The sequence below is a fragment of the Orcinus orca genome, chromosome 8 (assembly GCF_937001465.1).
Source record: "Orcinus orca chromosome 8, mOrcOrc1.1, whole genome shotgun sequence".
NCBI classification, from domain to species: Eukaryota; Metazoa; Chordata; class Mammalia; order Artiodactyla; family Delphinidae; genus Orcinus; species Orcinus orca.
The window spans coordinates 15,829,880-15,848,503 of NC_064566.1; the positions used below are offsets into that span (position 1 = coordinate 15,829,880).

Sequence of the window (18,624 nt, forward strand, 5' to 3'; positions counted from 1 at the left end):
GTTCCGTATGACTATAGAAAAATACTTCTTCCTGGTTTCCAATGTGAGAAAGATGGTTGACGGGACTCCCCATCTTTAAGGCTTACATCAAATGCTACCTCCCCAATAAAGCTGTCCCTAACAGCTTTAACCCGTACTTCCTCCCATGTCAGACCCCTGACATCCTTTGGGAAACGTGCACCGTCTTCTCAGCTTTCTTCAGGCTTATTCCCACATATCCCCAAGATGGCTGTCAGGCCTCTGTGGGTGGGGATCACAGGTTGCTTATCATCTCCCATCATCTCCCCTTGGGGGAAACACATAATTAGGGCTGCACTGAATTAATTAACTAGTTAATTTAGCTCACAGGACAATTAAAGGCTGACTGGTGAGTTGGCTTTATACTGCTGTAACTATTAACCTCTCATTGAAGGAACTGGTTTTTAACTTAACCACAAAAAACCCCATAAGCCACCCCAGCTCTTTCAATGCCATATATGCCAGTACTGCTGGCTGTTCGCCTTTAGGGGTAGATGACACAGATGCAGGTTGTACTTCAAAAATCTTAGCTTGACCCCAGCTCTTACTTCAGGGTCTAGCCCTGCATTTAACGTTATGGCTGCTTCACTAGCGCATCTAAGGTCAGGTGGAAAACTTAATTAGGTTTCCTTGTCAGGCAGAATATCCTCTCTTGGTACATCCTAACTCCCGAGTCATGTTAAGGATTTTCACCATGTATTCATCGATCAGATTATAGCCCCTGAACTCTAAGCTGCAAAAAGTTACTGCAATACCTTCGTCACCAAGATCCCACCCCACATCTCTGGGGTCAATTCAGAAACTCTGGCTCTATTCCATCACAGGAGAGCAGAATCCTGTGCTAAGTGCAGGAAGGAGCGGGTCTCGAGAGAGCGGCTCTGAGGACAATGTCAACGTAGCTCACAGCACTTAGGACTTCTTGGAAACAAATACTCAAAAGGAAAATCAGTCACTTAAAAGTGGATGGAGCCCTCTGCTGGCTACAACTGTCCACGCAGGCCCTTGAGCCGGTTCTGAGTTGCTGAGCAAGAAAATCAGACCCTCTGTTCCTTGGTCTCAGCTCATTCTAACATGATCAACCAGGGGTTCCAAGGTATCAGCTACTGACGCAACAGGTTTTCCCCTAAAAGTTTATGCCTGTCTTACAAAAAGACTCAAATTTGACCTCCCTAAAGAGAATTCACTAAGGTGTAAAAACTTTCCAGAACCAAGTGTGTGCTATTTTTTCGGTTACTCCTGCCAAGGTCAGATTAAATCAATGGAGGGTATACAGAAGGCAAAATGACAAGCATATTCGGGAAAGGACAAAAGAGAGAGATGATTAACTATCAATAGAAAAGTGGTTCCCAATCACAGAAATTTTGCTCCATGGGGGGCATTTGGTAACGTCTAGAGACATTGCCAGTTGTCACAACTTGGGAGACAGGTGTACTGCTGGCATCTGGCAGCTGAACTTATTCATCCTTTATAGCTATCTGGGAATTGCTTCAACCAGATAATCTCACCTTTAGTTGAGATCAGTCCGGTCTAGAAATGTGAGGTTGGGAGAAGAAAAGAGGTCGTTTTGGAGATGTAGAATATTCAGAGAAAGGGGAGCAGGACTAAACGGGGCATGGCAGCAGAGTGCCAGAAGGTCTGAAAACAGCACAGAGAAAAGGGGCATCAGCAAGCAGAGGGAGATTTAGAAACGGGAGGCAGGAAAGTACCAAGACTGCCTTTATCCTCCAAGTTGACATAATGTAGGTTATTCACCACCAGAGACAGTAACAGGCCCTCATGACAGGAGGTGGTCATGGGAAAGAGATGACCACTTAATTATTAATGTTGTCAAGGACAAGAGTTTCACAGCGTTTTTTAACAGCTGAATGGAACATGAGAGATGTTCTAGCCAACGCCTTGATTTCATAAATGAGGAAAGGAAAGTCCAAGGAGCTTTGGTAACTTGTCATGGTTGTATAATTAACAGGGACAGACCCAGGGCTCAAACTCGAGTCTTTTGACTCCAAGTGTGTCTCTTTGAACCAAAATAACCTAAAAGTACACTGTTTTAAGTAACCTTTAGCCATTCCATCTCAACGGTTCTATGATTCCAAGCCTGTCACCGAAAAGGCCGGCCAGGCTCGTCTCAGACCTATGGTTCCCAAACCAAGCTCCCGGAAAACAAGGGCATTCTGTGAGCTGACAGTGGGAGCTCTGCTTGGGAACTAAGTGATTCTCTTTCCAACACGAAGGTGGCCGGGGGGAGAAGGTAACCGGACAGAACTTGCTCATTTTTACCTACCCAGTGTTTTCTTAGCCTTTTAGACTAAATCTAGAAAAAGATGATATCTGATTTAGCAGATGATTTTCTATTTAATTATGTTAACAAGTCAAGATGCCATAAAAAGAAACACAAAGAGCATAAATACCAGCGCCCTTCAAGGAGCATTTTCTTCTACATGAGTTGTAAGAATCACAGGTTTAGATCAAGAACATAGAGATCTCTAGACTGACTTTCTAATGCACTAAAACTCAGATGAGGTCAGGAGTTAAGTAACACACGGGGAAGCCCAGAAACTTAAAACGAACATGGGTGTGCTATGAAAAAACTTCAGGGAGGCTAAACTCGACCTGTGATTTGGTTTCAAATCAGAACACCAAAATGTTTTACAGATGAGGCTACTGAGGTCCAGAGAAGGCAGATCCTTGGCCAAGGGCACAGAGTTAGTAACTGGGCAAGCTGGCATTCAACACAGGCAGGCTGGGGTAAGAACCTACAGACTTCATTACTGTGTGATGTGTCATCTCTTTGGTTTAAGAAGCTCGGTACCAAAATAAAGAGGGGGACTGAGCACATTCACTAACTCCCTCCTAAAACCCTAAAATGACAATTAAGGGGAATTTTCAAAAATTAAGGCATAATCACTGAAAGATAAAGAGAACGGGGGAGGAGATAACAGCAACAAAATGTGGAAGCGGAAAAGCAGAAGGAAAGGTGGTAGCTGACGCTATAGGCCCAAGAGAGCACATCCTAGATCAGCTGAGAAAAATCTGGGTTCCGCTGCAGAGACTCAGGGGAAACGGCAGTGCTCAGGGCAGGAGGACAGATGGAAAATGTATTTAAGAAGCAGTCAGAAGCCCAGAATTCCTCCCCATTCCACACACAGCTGGGTGACTGCCCTGCCCTAGCCCAGACAGAGGCTTGAGGCTCGTTCCTGGGACAAGGTTAGACACAGGGGTGCACGGGGCAGTTACATCCTCAATGCTGAGAGCCCTCCAAACCTCTTCTCCAGCTCACCACCTATATAGATAATTTTGATAGAAATAAAAACTTGTTAAAATCCATTAAAAAAAAAAAGAACTAGAGAAAACCATAATCTGAAAGGATACGTACACCCCAGTATTCACTGCGGCTCTGTTTACAATAGTCAAGACATGGAAGTAACCTAAATGTCCATCAACAGATGAACGGATAAAGAAGATGTGGTGCATATATACGATGGAATATTACTCAGCCATAAAAAAAGAATGAAGTAATGCCATTTGCAGCAACATGGATGGACCCAGAGATTATCATACTAAGTGAAGTAAGTCAGACAGAGAAAGACAAATATCATATGATATCACTTATATGTAGAATCTAAAAAAAATGGTACAAATGAACTTATTTACAAAACAGAAACAGAGGGACTTCACTGGCGGTCCAGTGGTTAAGACCCTGCGCTTCCAATGCAGGGGGCGTTTGGTCCCTGGTTAGGGAACTAAGATCCCACATGCTGCGCTGCGTGCCGCACAGCACGGCCAAAAAAATAAATAGAGTGGATATATGTACGTGTATAACTGATTCACTGTACAGTAGAAACTAACACAACACTGTAAATCAACTATGCGCCAATAAAAATTTTTTTAAAAAAAGAAAGGAAAAACAGAAATAGAGACAACATGCACAGTACCAATACTGGGATAGACTTTTTTCAGTTTTTAACTTGTTTCATATTTAAGCCCAACTAAACTTCTTTTGGGAGAGAGAAACGGCAGAAGGACTAAACAGGACACGTGGTGGATGCGTTAGACAGTGGAGAGCAGCCCAGGGGAAGGGGCATCAGAAGGTAGACGAGAGACCTGGGAGGGGAAGAGGGAGGGTGTATGTGTTCTGGGGAGAGGAGGGCACCTCCTAATCACGAGGGCCGCTGAAGGGGGGATCCAGGCCAGCTGACACCAAGACACTCTCGGGGTCAAGGCTCCTCAGAAGCATCACCCTGAAACGTGCTGGCTTCCACAGCCACCTCAGTCACCAGAACCCTCACCTGCCGTGTAAACCACCTTCCAGAGAGGGGCAGCTCTGCGTCCCGAGCATACCGCTGAGGTGTGACCCTAGCATCACAGCATGCTTACCTCAGGAGCATTTCTGAATCTCTGATAGTTATTATTCCAAACCTTACCTGATGCAACTCCCTAACGCTGCTTTCCTCCTTTAAGTTTGGCTGGTCAATGTAGTGGAGGAAATAAATCCCACTCCCGCACTCAGCAGCCATCGCTCTGTACCCAAGCAGCCAGGGCCACCCTTTCACGTCACCCACGCCCCCTCCCCCACAGGGCTGCCTGGCCCCTTACCTGTCTCTGCATTTCTTCAATCTGTCTTTGGGGGATGCTCTGCAGAATACTGTACACATCTGACATCTTTTCTTCTGGCACAGCCACAGATGCTCTAGAGACAAGAGCAAAACAACTGATGGACGCGCAGCCCTGTACACAAAGCACTGCTACGTACATTTCTCGTTCAATTCTCACAAGCAGAAGCAACAACACCCCAAACTACCCTCAGCCCCACAGTCCTTGCAGGGAGTAGTCCCTCTTCCTCGCCCCTTTCTCAGGGCTGACCAGCTCCCTCTCTCAGCTCCCCAGCACCACTCCATTCCTCTCCCATCCTCTGTCCACTCCCCACTGTGCTTCAGCCACACAGGTACCCTCTCAGTCTCCTGAACATACCACACCCTGCTTAACCACAAGGGCTTGGCGTGTCCAATTCTGCCTGCCTGGTACTCTTCTTCACTCTTCACTGCCCGCTCCGAATTAACAATGACTCTTCTCCTTTAGCTACATTCCCCAATCCATTCATTTCCTCAGCATGTATTTATGGAGCCCCTACTATGTGCTAGGTCCTGGCAATACAACAGTGAACAAATCAGACATGGAAGGAAGGCCAGGGAGTGAGAGGACCAGGGGAACACCCGAGGGAGAGCATTCCAGGAGGAACAATAAACAAAAGGCCCTGAGGAAGCAGGGTGTCGGGAACGTCGGGAACGTGCCAGCAACAGCAAGGAGGCCAGTGTGGCAGGAGCACAGTAAAGGAGGTGGAGAATACCAGGCAATGAAGAGAAACAGGGGAGGGAGGGTCACAGCAAAGCCTCTGGGGCCTCCCTGGCCATTTAAGGACTTACGCTTTCACTGAGATAGAAAACCACAGAAGGGGTCAGGAAGGCACGGCACGATCTGGTTAGGTTCCAACAGGATCATTCTGCCTGAAGAGTTAGAACAAACTACAGAAAGCAGGAGCGGAAGCAGGGAGAACAGCTGGGGCCCCTTGCAGGGTCCAGGCAAGGGATGCTGAGAGAGAGGAAGTGATGAAAGTGACGAGGGAGCAGAGCCAGCAGGACGTGCCACCAGATTAGAGATGCTGGGTAAGGGAGAGAGGGCTCGATGATGACTTACCCTTCATGGATTCAGCAGAGTTGGTCATTACATTCGTCTAGGTTAATTTATTAAAACCTGAGACCCCCTCCGCCCACTAGCCTAGTCCATTAGGATGGAACCATGTCTGGTCCCAATCACCAGCATACCCGAGCACCTGGCATATTGCCTAGCACAATTGCGCTTAATAAATACTTGTTAAATAAGTAAATGATTTCTACCATACAGATGGGAAAACTGAGGCTCAAAAAGGTTAAATGATTGGCAAGATCACAAAGCTAGCCAGGAATAGAGCTGGTTATCTGAACCCCAGCCTTCTGTCTTCAAATCCAGAGCCCTTCCACCACTTATCCCTAATTACAACTACCCAAGCACATCTAGATCCTCGTAGGAATGAATATCTTCTCAGACTCAGCTCAGGGTCACTGCCTCTGAGAAGCCCTACCCGACCCCACAGCCAGCAAGGGTATGTGTCTCTTCCTCCCCCTCCAAGCATCCCATCCAGCCAGGGCTGCATCTCAGCTCTGCATCTGGTAATCACTGGCTTACTTGTCTATCTCCCACCACTGGACTAAGAGCTTCTCAGAGGCAAGACCTGACCTTGATCATCTTTGTATCCCCATACGCAACACAGTACCTGGCAAAGAGAGGGTGCTCAATACATATTTCCACAGATGAATAAGTGACTGGAAGTGGCTCATCACTTCTCCAGGACACAGAGAATCACACACCCTCCTCCTCCAGGCTGAACTGGGCTCCCTCCCTGTTCTGGGTTTCCATAGCACCCCCTGCATGCATCTGTTACAGCGTTTAGCATACAATACTATAATTGTGGGTTTGTCTTCCCCACTGGATTCTCACCTCCTTAAGAGCAGAGCCTGTATTATTCACAGTAGGCTTTCCAGTAAATGTGAGATAAATGAATGTACACATGAATGAATGCTACTTAAATTGTTCAAATACCTGTGGTGACCAGGCTTGAACAGGGTATCAAAAAAGGTGGGAGGGGCTTCCCTGGTGGCGCAGTGGTTGAGAGTCCGCCTGCCGATGCAGGGGACACGGGTTCGTGCCCTGGTCCGGGAAGATCCCACGTGCCGCGGAGCGGCTGGGCCCGTGAGCCGTGGCCGCTGAGCCTGCGCGTCCGGAGCCTGTGCTCCGCAACGGGAGAGGCCACAACAGTGAGAGGCCCGCATACCGCAAAAAAAAAAAAAAAGGTGGGAGAGGAGAAAGCAATTAAGCATTTGAGGCAAAGACAAGCCTGAGAGGTATGTACAAAAGGAACTCGTTTTCAAAAACCTTTAACCTCCAATGTCCTGGGGAAATGAAACAACAAGAGACGAGCAGACTACTCCATGAAGCACAGCACTGACAGTCATGTCCAGGCAGGACGCACGCGTGTCCAGCCATCCACTGGGAGTGTTTCTAAGCTTTCACCTGTGTGCAGGCGCTCTGCCTCCAGCCAGCACTTCATGCAAATTCAACAGACTCTAGAGCAGTGGTTCTCAACGGTGGCTACAAATCAGAATTGCCCATGGAGCTTCAAAAGTCCTGAGGACAAGGCCCAGGTATGTGTTTAAAAGTTCTTCAGGTGAGTACACTCTACAGTCACAGCTGAGAACCACTGCTCTAGGTCAAGGGTAAACGGCCAGATGGTAAATATTTTAGGTTTTGCAAGCCACGTAATCTCTGTCATTTTAAACTACAGTACTCAACTCTGCCACTGTCACTCAAAAACAGCCGAAGATCATGTGTAAATGAATGGGTATGCTGTGATTCAATAAAACTTTATTTACAAACACTGGCAGCCTGCCATATTTGGCCCAAAGGCCTGTTGGCCAACCTCGGCTCCAGGCCAACGGACTAACTTTCCTTATGGAAAATATAGCAAAAACAGTCTGAAGGAGTAGTTCTCCAACCTAGCTATGCGTTACAATTGCTGGGGGGACTTTTAAAATCTAATCCATGCAGGACTCTTGGTGTAAAGTTTATCAGAAGGTAACACCCACCTCTTCCAGTCAAGAACTTCAGAGAAAGGCAAAATGTAGGAGTCTGCAATGATAACTGGGATACAGCCGGCCCGCAACACGTCACTCAACACCGCCTGGCCCAGCCGAGCTCCTCGAAGGACCACACAAAAAGTAGCCTCCTGCAGGAATACAGGCAGAGGGAGGGATTACATACCAATTTCACTGATCCACTTACTCTGATCCCGGCAGACCATGAACTTCTCTCAAGGGCTGAAGCCAAGCAACACCAAAAATGTTGAAAGGTAACAGGTCACACCAGTAAGACTGAAAAGCTTAAGTGGCTGCAATGTTCTGGTTTTCCACTCTCCAGTATCAGCGCAATGCCTCCACTGCTGGCATTCTGAAAATGTTCACAACACACGTCTACGTCTTCCTCTGGACACTCAACAACGTGACTTTGCAAGGGCTGGATTCTTTCAGTCCTAGTGTGCTGTGTACACACACTGTGGCACAGTGGCTGCACAGCGCTCAGAACACTTACCTCCGCCTACCTTGTTATAGAATTATTTGATCTGGGCCTATCAGTCTCCCTAGAGGACCCCCTAAATAGAAAGTATCAAATCTCCTTTTATCTTTCTACTCCCTATGGCATCTAGAAGTGGGCTTTGCATATAGAAGACATTCACTTCATGAATGCAATGCCTTAGAAAACATAGTAAGACAGATATGTTCTATTTAGAAACAATCCATCGAACAAAAAGCAAAATCTCAAAAAATTTCTTCCTCGTTCACTGCCTCAAACTTGTACTCGATGTGGGACACGTTTGGGAAAGTGAGACATGTACACGAGAAGAAACAGCTGCAATAAGTCAACCAAAATAAGAAAAGACCCCATCTCTAATACTCAGTTTCTCCCAGTTTTTGCCTCTTCAGGAGGAAAAAGTTAAAAAACAAAACACTGTTTAATCTTTAAAGCTAGAGAAAAGGAAAGTTCAGAAAAAATATGAAGAAACTCAACATGCCAAATTCCTCCGGGGATAAACCAGAAAACAGCAAGAGTGGAAAAAGGGCATCAGTCATGGTGGAGGCGCAGGTGGACAGCTCAGCTGGCCCCAAAGAGTCGGTGTCCAGATGTGCACACACGTGCTGATAACCATTTTTCCTGTCTAGACAAAGGTTACTATAAATACTCGTGCTCACATCACCACTGTTATCAGTCAGACATTCCAGAGGAGATGCAGCACTTTTTGAAAGAAAGTATTTTAACAATCTCAGCATGGGCCAGTACTCTTTGGAGATTAAAAAAAAAAAAAAAAAAAAAAAAAATCACACCAGCTCCTTGATATTTCTCCTTGAACTAACCTGTCTGTATTTTAAATATTTAAGTGAACAAAACTCAATTTCTCCTTTCCTAGCCTCCAGGCCCTTGCAATGTGAAATATCCTGCTTATAAAACATCCCCAAAAGGACTACTCTGCTTCTGGTTATGGAAGCCCTGCCACTTCCACAATACCAGTAGGACATGCTAAGGGCGGCAAAAACACCACGAGACAAAAACGGTAACAAAAAATAAAAACCTCCCACTCAGGAAAAGCTGACCATGGCCTTGCGGGTTGGCACAGTCAGAGGATACAAGCTGCACCTTCGAGAAGGAGGTTTCTCTGGGCTGGATTATGAATACAGTGATAAAAGCAAAATACATATGCCTGCTTTGTCTATGTGGCTTTTCTATAAATCTATGGGATTTGTGCTTTTGCAGTAAGATGAAGATCTGAAAGGAGTAGGAACGCTCACAGGCCAAGCAGCTTTGCACAAACAGTACACAGATGCCAAAGCTCCTGGAGGTCCATGGCTGCAGTGAAGAGCAGTCTGTCTTCCTCTCCCCTTGGGGAGTGCTGCTAGCTGAACGTGGGAAACACCTGTCTGCTGGGGTCAGTTTCACCTTGCGGATGTGACCTGTGCCGAGCCCCGAGAGAGGAGCCGGGTGGCACTCACCTGCAGCACCTGTGGGTAATCGAAGACCTGGTGCTTGTGGCAACGCTTTCGGGCAGCAGGGATGCCCTCGGAGAGGTTGGTGCACTTGTCCAGGACTAACGCCGCTTCTCCGTGTCTGGCCTGGAGGGCGGCCAGCTCCTCTCTGTACTCGGGATGCAGAGCCATCTGGGACGACAGGAGGAAGTACCGCCGTGGCCTACGAAGGACAAAACGAGGGACTGGGACCTTGCAGCCGCTGTGCGAGTCAAGGTGAGACCAACTTTGTTATTAAACTTAATGGCAACAAGCATTTTCTCACCCTTCTTTATTCACATCCTTGACTTTTTGGGAAATTATACTCTGCGGCATTGCTGAATATCTAAAATATTATACAGTCTAAGAAAGCAATCTATGTCTCATTCACATGCTGAAGCGTCATGCCGTCATTAAAGACTTCATTTGGGAAAAGTTCTTAATGTTTTGAGGAAATGCTTATAATATGCCGAGCTAAGGGAACATGCTTTACGTGTGTGTGTATGTATATGTGTAAAGACAGAAACGGACTGACTGGTTGATTATTTGGAAGAACATCAAATGTTGCCATTAGTTCTATATGAGCTCTCTGCTCTGAAAAGGAACTGAGAGCGGGCTGCATCCTTCAAACAGGAAAACAAGGGGTCTTAATGGACAGCAGTGGCTGTGAAAGCAGAATAGGTGAAAGACTGCTTCCGGCTGTTGGGTGGCACTCTATGCCACTCAACATCCCCATCCTCAAGGCCACAGGGACTCGGGAAGACCAGACTGGGCACTGAGAACAAGTGGAAAAAACCATTTCACCAAGGGATAGAACCAGTCTTAACATCCGGATAGCAGGAAAATGGAGTGAAAGGAGGACTTCCAAGAAGCTAGCGCCATTTAAATCTCCACGAGAGACAAAACGTGAGCACAAAGTGAGTCAGCCAGGAGTTGGGGGAAGACTCTGGGGAGACCAGATGGTAAGTCATTCCCTCCCACAGGCAGACAGGTTACAGAGCATAAACACGACATGGGCTGAGGGACCAGCAGGGATCACTGTAGAAGAAAGGAAGAATATAAAGCAGGTTCCAGAGGAAATGAAACCCCCATCAGACCTAGAAGCAGGACTCACTCAAATCTACCTCAAACTGGTACAGACCGGGGAAAATACTGAACGTACACCTCTCTAGGTACTGCCACGAGGGAAGATAATAGGAAGCGATGCATGAGGAACAACCCAAAGGCCACAGTCTGAACCCCACTCCCCACCCCATCGCTTTCCTTCTTGCTTTGGGAGAAAGAAAGGGTAATTGTTTTGTTTTTCCACGGTTTCTCAGGCTTATCTGGAGGGTCCAGCTGGAGAACACCGTATGCATCCACCCATGGCCAAAGAATAATCATTCTCTAACGGAGGAGGTGGCACCTTCCCAAGCATTACGCTTCATGCCCACAAGACCCAGAGCAGTGATTGAGAAGGTGAACACTCTCCCTGCCAGCAATTCAGCTCAACAGAGCAGCAGTCACCATAGCTGTGCATGGCTCTCAAATCCTCAGAGCCATTTCTTCTGGTCATTTCTTTCTATAGCTGAACTAAAAGCAAAGGGTATTGCCCACACCACAGGGAGGAAAGAAAGGGACAAGCAGATTCCCTAGAACTTCACTGCCCAACAGCAGTTAGCCACGTGAGACCATTTAAATCTATTAAAATTTAAAATCCAGTTCCGCAGTCACATTAGCCACATTTCAACTGCTCAACAGCCATATGTGGCCAGTGGGCACCTGACAGCACGAATACAGATCATCTCCTCGCTGAAAGTTCTATTTGAGAAAGCTGCCCTGGACGGTAGTGCAGACCCAGAGCCCGGGGTAGAGGCAAGCAGAGGTAAGAGAGACGTGGAACAGCAGCCCGTCAGGGAGACAGTGTGGATCAGCTGTAGCGACTGGTTTCTCTCATCCTGGGCAACTTCCCCCTAAATCACGTTTTATTGAACAATACACTGTATATTTACAGCCAAAAGTATTCCTTCTAGCCACTGAAACAGACTCTTGAATTCTACTCCCAGCCCTGAGCCTCAATTATTTTTCTTTTGTAAAAGCAATTTTAATTTTCAGAGGGATGACTTATGATGGGAAGATCACATACGGGGAGCACTCTCAGATCATCCCAAAGTGAAGACCGCCTCCATTCAAAGTATTTCTGTAATCAAACTTGTCTGTTTAAACAGGAGGAAGATTTACAGTCAAACTCTCAAGACAAGCATGGAAACCACCTTAACAATTAAAGCCATTTGAAAATGAAATGAACTGTCTTGTGAGGTGCTGAGTCCTTTTTATGACAAATCAGAAAACTTTTCATTAAGAAGTAACAGCAAAAGGTATACATTAAGTTAGAGCTGAACGGCCTCTAAAGGTCTTTCCAATTCCCAAGACACTGGTTCTACGGTGGATGTCCTGGAGCCCTGGGACTCGCTGGATATTTCTGGAGATTTTCTATTTAAGCAACATAAAACTGGTGCTCCGGGCTGCTAAGAACAAGAATAAACATGCTGGTATCCAAGGGGGTGTCCATGCAGGAGGAGGTAAAGTGCTGGAGTCCTGGAGGGAAGAGGGTGCTTCTGCACAGTGGGGTGGCCCGCCCACAGGGAATGCTGAAGTCTTAGTGGGGGGAGAGCTTCTACTTGGGGGAAGAGCAGGGAGGTGGCCTGGCACAGAGTACGAGATCCCTAAAAGAGTGACAGGGGAATGGGTAGAGGTAGTTATGGCCCCCCAGCATGGGATGCTGAGACCAGGTGAGGTTAGGGGGGCATCCGGGCAGCCCAGGAGACTGTTAGAGGCCGGGCAGGCTGAAAGCGTGGGGGAGGGTGATGGCAAGAGTAGCATCACTCCAGTGGGGGGGGGGGGGGGCGGTCAGACTCAAGAAGGGTGAGGAGGGTATCTGTCCTGGGGTGATGGGGAGAGCAGGAGCGCTACATGAGGGTCAGAGTCTGAGTGGGCGTGGAGAGGGAATCTGTGCAGTGAGGGGGCAGCGGCAACAACGCGACAGAATTCTGGTCCCATACAAGAGGGCTGATCAGATAAGATACTGAGGATAAGGGGAGCCAGATTTCTCACTGTCAGAGAAGGGAATCACAAATATGCAAAGAGAGGGAATTCCCTGGCGGTCCAGTGGTTAGGACTCCATGCTTTCACTGCCGACGGACCAGGTTCGATACCTGGTTGGGGAACTAGGATCCCGCAAGAGGCGCAGTGGGGAAAAAAAAAAAAAAAATATATATATATATATATATATATACACATATGGAAAAAGAGAGAAACCAGAATGCCCCTGCAGTGTTGGATGGAATTGAAGATACCAATACGAACGCATGGTTTTCAATACATGTAGACACAGAGAGAGAGAGAGAGATAGAGAGAGAGAGAGAGAGACAGAGAGGGAGAGGAAAGAGGGAGAGAGAGAGAGAAAGAAAGAGAGAGAGAGAGATCCATCTATATAGACAGAGAAATAAATACAGATGCTAACATGTGGTGCTCAAAGAAACTCTTGAGTAAAGAAAGGCTCTGGGTTGGATTTCACTGTTAAGAACACAGTTCTATTTTTAGACACTCAGCCACCAGGCTCCCTGGGTCCCCACCTACCACTACCATTTTCTACATAAATGTGCAGATGTGAACAAGAGTCTAAAAATGTTCCCCCTGCCTGCATGCTGGCTCTCCCTGACCCGGCAGATGGCTGGTCGATGGAGTAGGCCCATTTTAGTTTTAAGCAAACAAAATCTTAAGGTGGATTTGTTTTTCTTTCAAGGACTAAAATTACCAGCTATGACTTTCATGTTTCCTCCCAGCAGTGCTGATATCGAAGCTTAAGTAAAATCATGCTGAGAACTCGAAGTCTCCCTCAATAGTAACAGTTGTAAACTCCCAATTTAGTTCCTTTTAGAGAGAAAATGACAAGAATTCCAGCTGAGGCCAACACAGCTGTGAGAAGAAGCTATCAGTAGCAGCAGTCCTCAGCTTCCCATTGAAAAATATTGAGAGAGATTTAAAATAAAAACAAGCCTCTTACTACTCTATGCAGCCCTCAAGAGGTGTGGGAATTCCCTTAAAAAGCAACTCTCACAAAGAGCAACAGAACCCAAATGTTGCCACGAGGTCACCCACACTGCCTCCTCCCAAGTCCCTGGAAAGTGTGATGAGTCTGGAGCCTGTCTTTGCTTTGCTTTGCTTTTTTCCCCCTTTTTTTCAGAGGGGGAGGAGTGTTGTTTGTAAAAGAAACACAACTGCAGGGCCAGACTGCAAAACCGGTGGGGAAATGGAGAGGGCGGGTCTAAGTCGGGCTGTAGAAATCCACCCCTTGGCCAGCAGGGGGAGGACCACGCCCATCGCAGCCTTTAGTGTCCTGCTACCCTTGAAGGTACAGCGCTACTCTATCTAGTTACTGAACATCAGAAGTTTAGAAATCAACTGCAGCCTTAAGCCATCTAAAGATGTTAATTTCAGCCTAGTTATACACAAAAATTAGAGATTAAGTTACCAAGAAAACACCACCGAGAAAACAGCCTGTAAATCTTTGAAACTACTCTCTGAAGGTAATTACTGTTCGGAGTGGTTTGCTCTCCTTTGTTTCAGCTTCACTGAATCTTTTCCTTTCGGTATGTTTTTTTTCCCTGGATTAAGTCTAAAGGGAAGTGACAGTCCTAAACCAATGTAAGAGAGCTAGGGACGTCCCTGGTAGCGCAGTGGTTAAGAATCCGCCTGCCAATGCAGGGGGCACGGGTTCGAGCCCTGGTCCGGGAAGATCCCACATGCCGCGGAGCAACTAAGCCCGTGCGCCACAACTACTGAGCCTGCGCTCTAGAGCCCGCCAGCTTCAACTACTGAGCCCGCGCGCCACAACTACTGAAGCCCGCGCGCCCAGGGCCCGTGCTGCGCAACAAGCCACGGCAACGAGAAGCCCGCGCGCCGCAGCGAAGAGCAGCCCCCGCTCGCCGCAGCTAGAGGAAGCCCACGCGCAGCAACGAAGAGCAGCCCCCGCTCGCCGCAGCTAGAGGAAGCCCGCGCGCCGCAGCGAAGAGCAGCCCCCGCTCGCCGCAGCTAGAGGAAGCCCACGCGCAGCAACGAAGACACAACACAGCCAAAAATAAATAAATAAATTTATTTTAAAGAAAGAGAGAGAGCTAGATTATACTCAAGAGATGACACGATAAAGAGAGTTTCGTCCGAGCAGTCTTAAGAAAGAGGCCCAGAGGCAGCTGAGCCGGCCTGCCAGACTCGCTCCTCACCTGCTCACACCCTGTCTTGCCCAGGCTTTCTCGGCCGCAGCACTGCCGACACTTGGACCCAATGAGTCTTTGTAGTGAGGGCTGCCCTGGGCATCACAGAGATTTAGCGGCATCGCCGGCCTCCACCCACTAGATGCCTGCGGCACCTTGTGCAGAGCAGAGTTAACGCAGACTGACGGCTCTCCTTTTCGAAAGGCTGGCCCTCGGCTGGTGCAGGGAACTTCGATTTGGGGGGAGAACTGTAAGGATGGCTCACTGGGCCCAAACTGTACAGACAACAGGGTTTATACTGAACACCTGCTTTCCTTCTGGGAGCCTGGAATTATGCACGGCACGTGCTACGCAGAGACTGCCCATGGGATTCGTTCCCAAAAAAACCCTGGGCGCTGAATCTCTAACGAGCTTAGCTGGTGGGCAGCATTTCACACGGTTGTCTCAACTTGGTGTTGGGGGAAGTAAGCCCCTCCTGTGTGATGCCAAGGGGAGGGCACCCTTGGAAGCCCCTGGTGTCCCCGGACGTCACCCCATGTGCCTTTGCTCTCTGGGGACTGTGATTTACATCCTGTTGCTGTAATAAAACATAGCCACGAGTATGACTACACACTGAGTCCTGTGGGTCCTCCTGCAAATCATCAAAATTGGAGGTGGTCTTGGGGATGGACGATGGACGGGAGCAGGTCATTAGTCTGATGAAAATGAGGAAAAGGATTTCCAGACAATGTTTACAGCCCAGAAAAACTGAGAGAGCAAAGCTTATTCTAAGGAAAAAAAAAAAAAAAAGCTAGAGATGGAGACAGTGGTCATGTAGTCGAGGGTCTTGAAAGACATTTTAAGGACTCTGGGCTTCCCAAGAACAACGTGATGCCAACCGTCAAACTGGAGAACCGCGAGACCAGAGGCAGAAGACCACAGAGGAAGCCATTTCAGCAATCCAAAGGAAGGACGACAGTCGCCTGGCGCAGGGTGGGTGCAGAGAGACGGAGAGGTAGACAGAGCTAGAAAATATTGAATACATAGGATGCAGAATCAATAGGACTTCTTATTCTGATACAGGAAGTAAGGGAGAGGAAAGAGTTGACGACACCACATAGATTTCTGATTTGGGAAGCCTGGCAGACAGCACTCAAAACTGACTGAGCGAGAGAGAGAACTGAAGGAACAGTAAAGTTGGGGTGAGGCAGGGAAATGGTAGACTCAAAGACCCCGGACTGTAATCGATGCTTTGGCCCTCGCCGGCATCTCCCAGCACACCCTGTTGTGCCGAATGCTCCTCACCCTGGTCCTTTCTCTGGAAGGTCCACCTCGGCTGACAGCGGACTATAGACAGGAATGCTGACATCGTAGCCTTGCCGGTAAGTCCACGTAGAAAAGCCACCACCAGCCAACAGAGCCCTGAAAGCAAAGGATTTTGTCAAATGATGAGAAAGGGAGAAGGTCTTCATTCTGATAAGCTCTGTGGAAAGGGGTAATTGAATATTCATAACAATATCAACCACAGCTAATGTTTACTAAGTCCGTTTTCTACAGAGACACTGTGCTCAATGTTGTACAATCACACCTCCTGGACATCAGCTGCATCCTGTTCCTGAGTCACCACCCTTCCTCTGGGGTCCTAAGTAGTCTTTCCCTACTTTCCATGTTTTAAAATACATCACAGCCAGGAGGACTCCCTTTGAACAGCCCCTCTGTCACCTCATTCAGATCCCATTCACCTCTCCCAAAAGTCATACCCAACTCTTAAACACACTTACAATAACAGCAATAATAATAGGTCTGTACAGGACAACTGGCTGGGGAAGTCACTTACCAACCCCACTGACTGGAATCTCAGGGGACAATGGACAAAGAAAGCAGTGGTGACAGCAAAGTATCACATCTCATGTTGCCCACACCCCAGCCTCTCTCCAATTCCCGCCCCGAGCAGTTCTTTCCACTGTCATCCCAGAGCTCCGTGTGCATCACGTAACCTCTACCAGCTCTCACCATCCATTCCAGCTACTCAGTCTTATTAACGCAATTCCGTCTACAGGAAGCAGAATCCAGAACTGGACATTTAGTGCTTCTCTTGCAGTCTGTATGCATGAGCTTTTATTCTCCTTAGTTAGAAAGCCAAGAAGACTCTGTTTTAATTGGATCCAGCAAGTAGTACAATGACACTTCATCAGAAAGGAAGCAGGTGTATATCACACCAACTTTTACAGTTATTCTGCCCCTGGGGCTGCAAACCCATCAAATCACTTACTGGGGCAGAGTGATGCCAGTTCCATGCACTGCACAGTCTGAGCCAAAGTGTATGAACTGAAAAGCCACATTCTGTGCCATCTTGATTGCTACCAATCCCCTCCCTGCCCTGATGACAGCCTACATTCCCTTCTAACATGACCAGTGTAAGTTCAAAGATTTTCAAACCACCCCTGGAAATCCCAATGTGTTTGTTTAAGCTTTAGGAAACCAAGAATTGGTCAGGGAGGTAACGTGCAGGCTAAAAACCTCTCCAGCTGCCAGTCCTCTATGTAAGACTCAGTAACTAGCCTTCGTATCAACATACGGTCTTATTTTTCTTGAGTGGCATTCAGCAATGAATCCGTCCAACATGAATCTGGGTGGGTTCCATGACCATGATGGCAAGCAGACTGCATGGGTCCCCACAACCTATGTGCAGAGAAGCAAACACTGATCCGACATACAGGCACCAAGCAGTCCAGGTAAGCCAGGGTAGTGGGTGATGAGGTAATTACACCCACACCCCAGAGGACAGGAGCATGTGTATGTAGTGAGAAAGGAAGCAGGTGTACATGATGCCAACTTTTACTGTTACTCTGTACCTGGAGCCCCGGGGGTAAGGGAGGGGGTTAAGCACTGGTAGGAGGAAAGCATGCAACCCGAAGCATGTCTCCTGCCACAGATCACACATGTGCAATCTGGTGTGTGATCTTAGGAAGAGTCACCACTGCAATTAGTCAAACAAGCCGCACACCGGCCCTGCTGCTAAGACTTCAACTCAAAGTCACTGTATCTTCTTCTGCCAAGCTTTCCCTAACATTATAATGGAGAAAAAATTGTAAGCCTCCCTTGTTTTACAGAACACGTGTTTTACATTGACTGAAAAGTAAATTTCTGAGAAGCACATTCTGTTTTCCCATTATGTATCCCCAAATCAGAGATCCGTGCCAAAGCCGCAAGAGACTGAATACAAACCTTGCAGCTAAGAAAGCATGACTATGATGACCACACTCACACCAGGCGTTCTATCACCGGAAGTGTCACCAGAATCTTCAGCACTTCCCGGGACTTCCTGACTCAGGGACATCACCGACCCTCCTCCTCTCAGCCTGGCCTCGTGGACTCAGCATCCCTACCCTGGGTCTTTCCCAGACGCTCTCACAGCTCGCCTCCTCCCATGTGAGTATTCACAGAGCCTGAACACAGTTTGTCTGCAAGTGTATCTTTTGCTTCCTTTTAATCAGGCCTGCAAATTCCTCAAATATAAAGCTTCACGTTTTAGGTTTTTCAAAAAGAGAAACTGACCAATTCTATTGATTATCGTTGTTTGTTTACTGACTCAAACTGTAAAAAAAAAAAAAAAAAAAATTATGAGACAACTACATTTGAGCAATGGCTAGATATTTGGTGAATATCTGGTGGTATTAAAGAACTACTGTTAATTTTTTTAGGTATGATAATAGTACTGTAGTTATATA

General features: G+C 47.4%; 1 protein-coding gene across 5 annotated transcripts in view; it reads right to left on the minus strand.

Annotated features, from left to right (window-relative positions):
* EXT2 (exostosin glycosyltransferase 2) overlaps positions 1 to 18,624 on the minus strand; it is a 129,711-nt gene that overhangs the window by 95,850 nt on the left and 15,237 nt on the right. For all 5 annotated transcript variants that reach the window (XM_049714202.1, XM_004264030.4, XM_049714201.1 and 2 more), the window contains exons 4-7: positions 16,199 to 16,315; positions 9,651 to 9,846; positions 7,695 to 7,834; positions 4,612 to 4,705 (exon numbers count right to left, since the gene is read on the minus strand). In XM_049714202.1, coding sequence (XP_049570159.1) covers positions 4,612 to 4,705; positions 7,695 to 7,834; positions 9,651 to 9,846; positions 16,199 to 16,315 — 547 coding nt within the window. The remainder of the gene's footprint in view (positions 1 to 4,611; positions 4,706 to 7,694; positions 7,835 to 9,650; positions 9,847 to 16,198; positions 16,316 to 18,624) is intronic.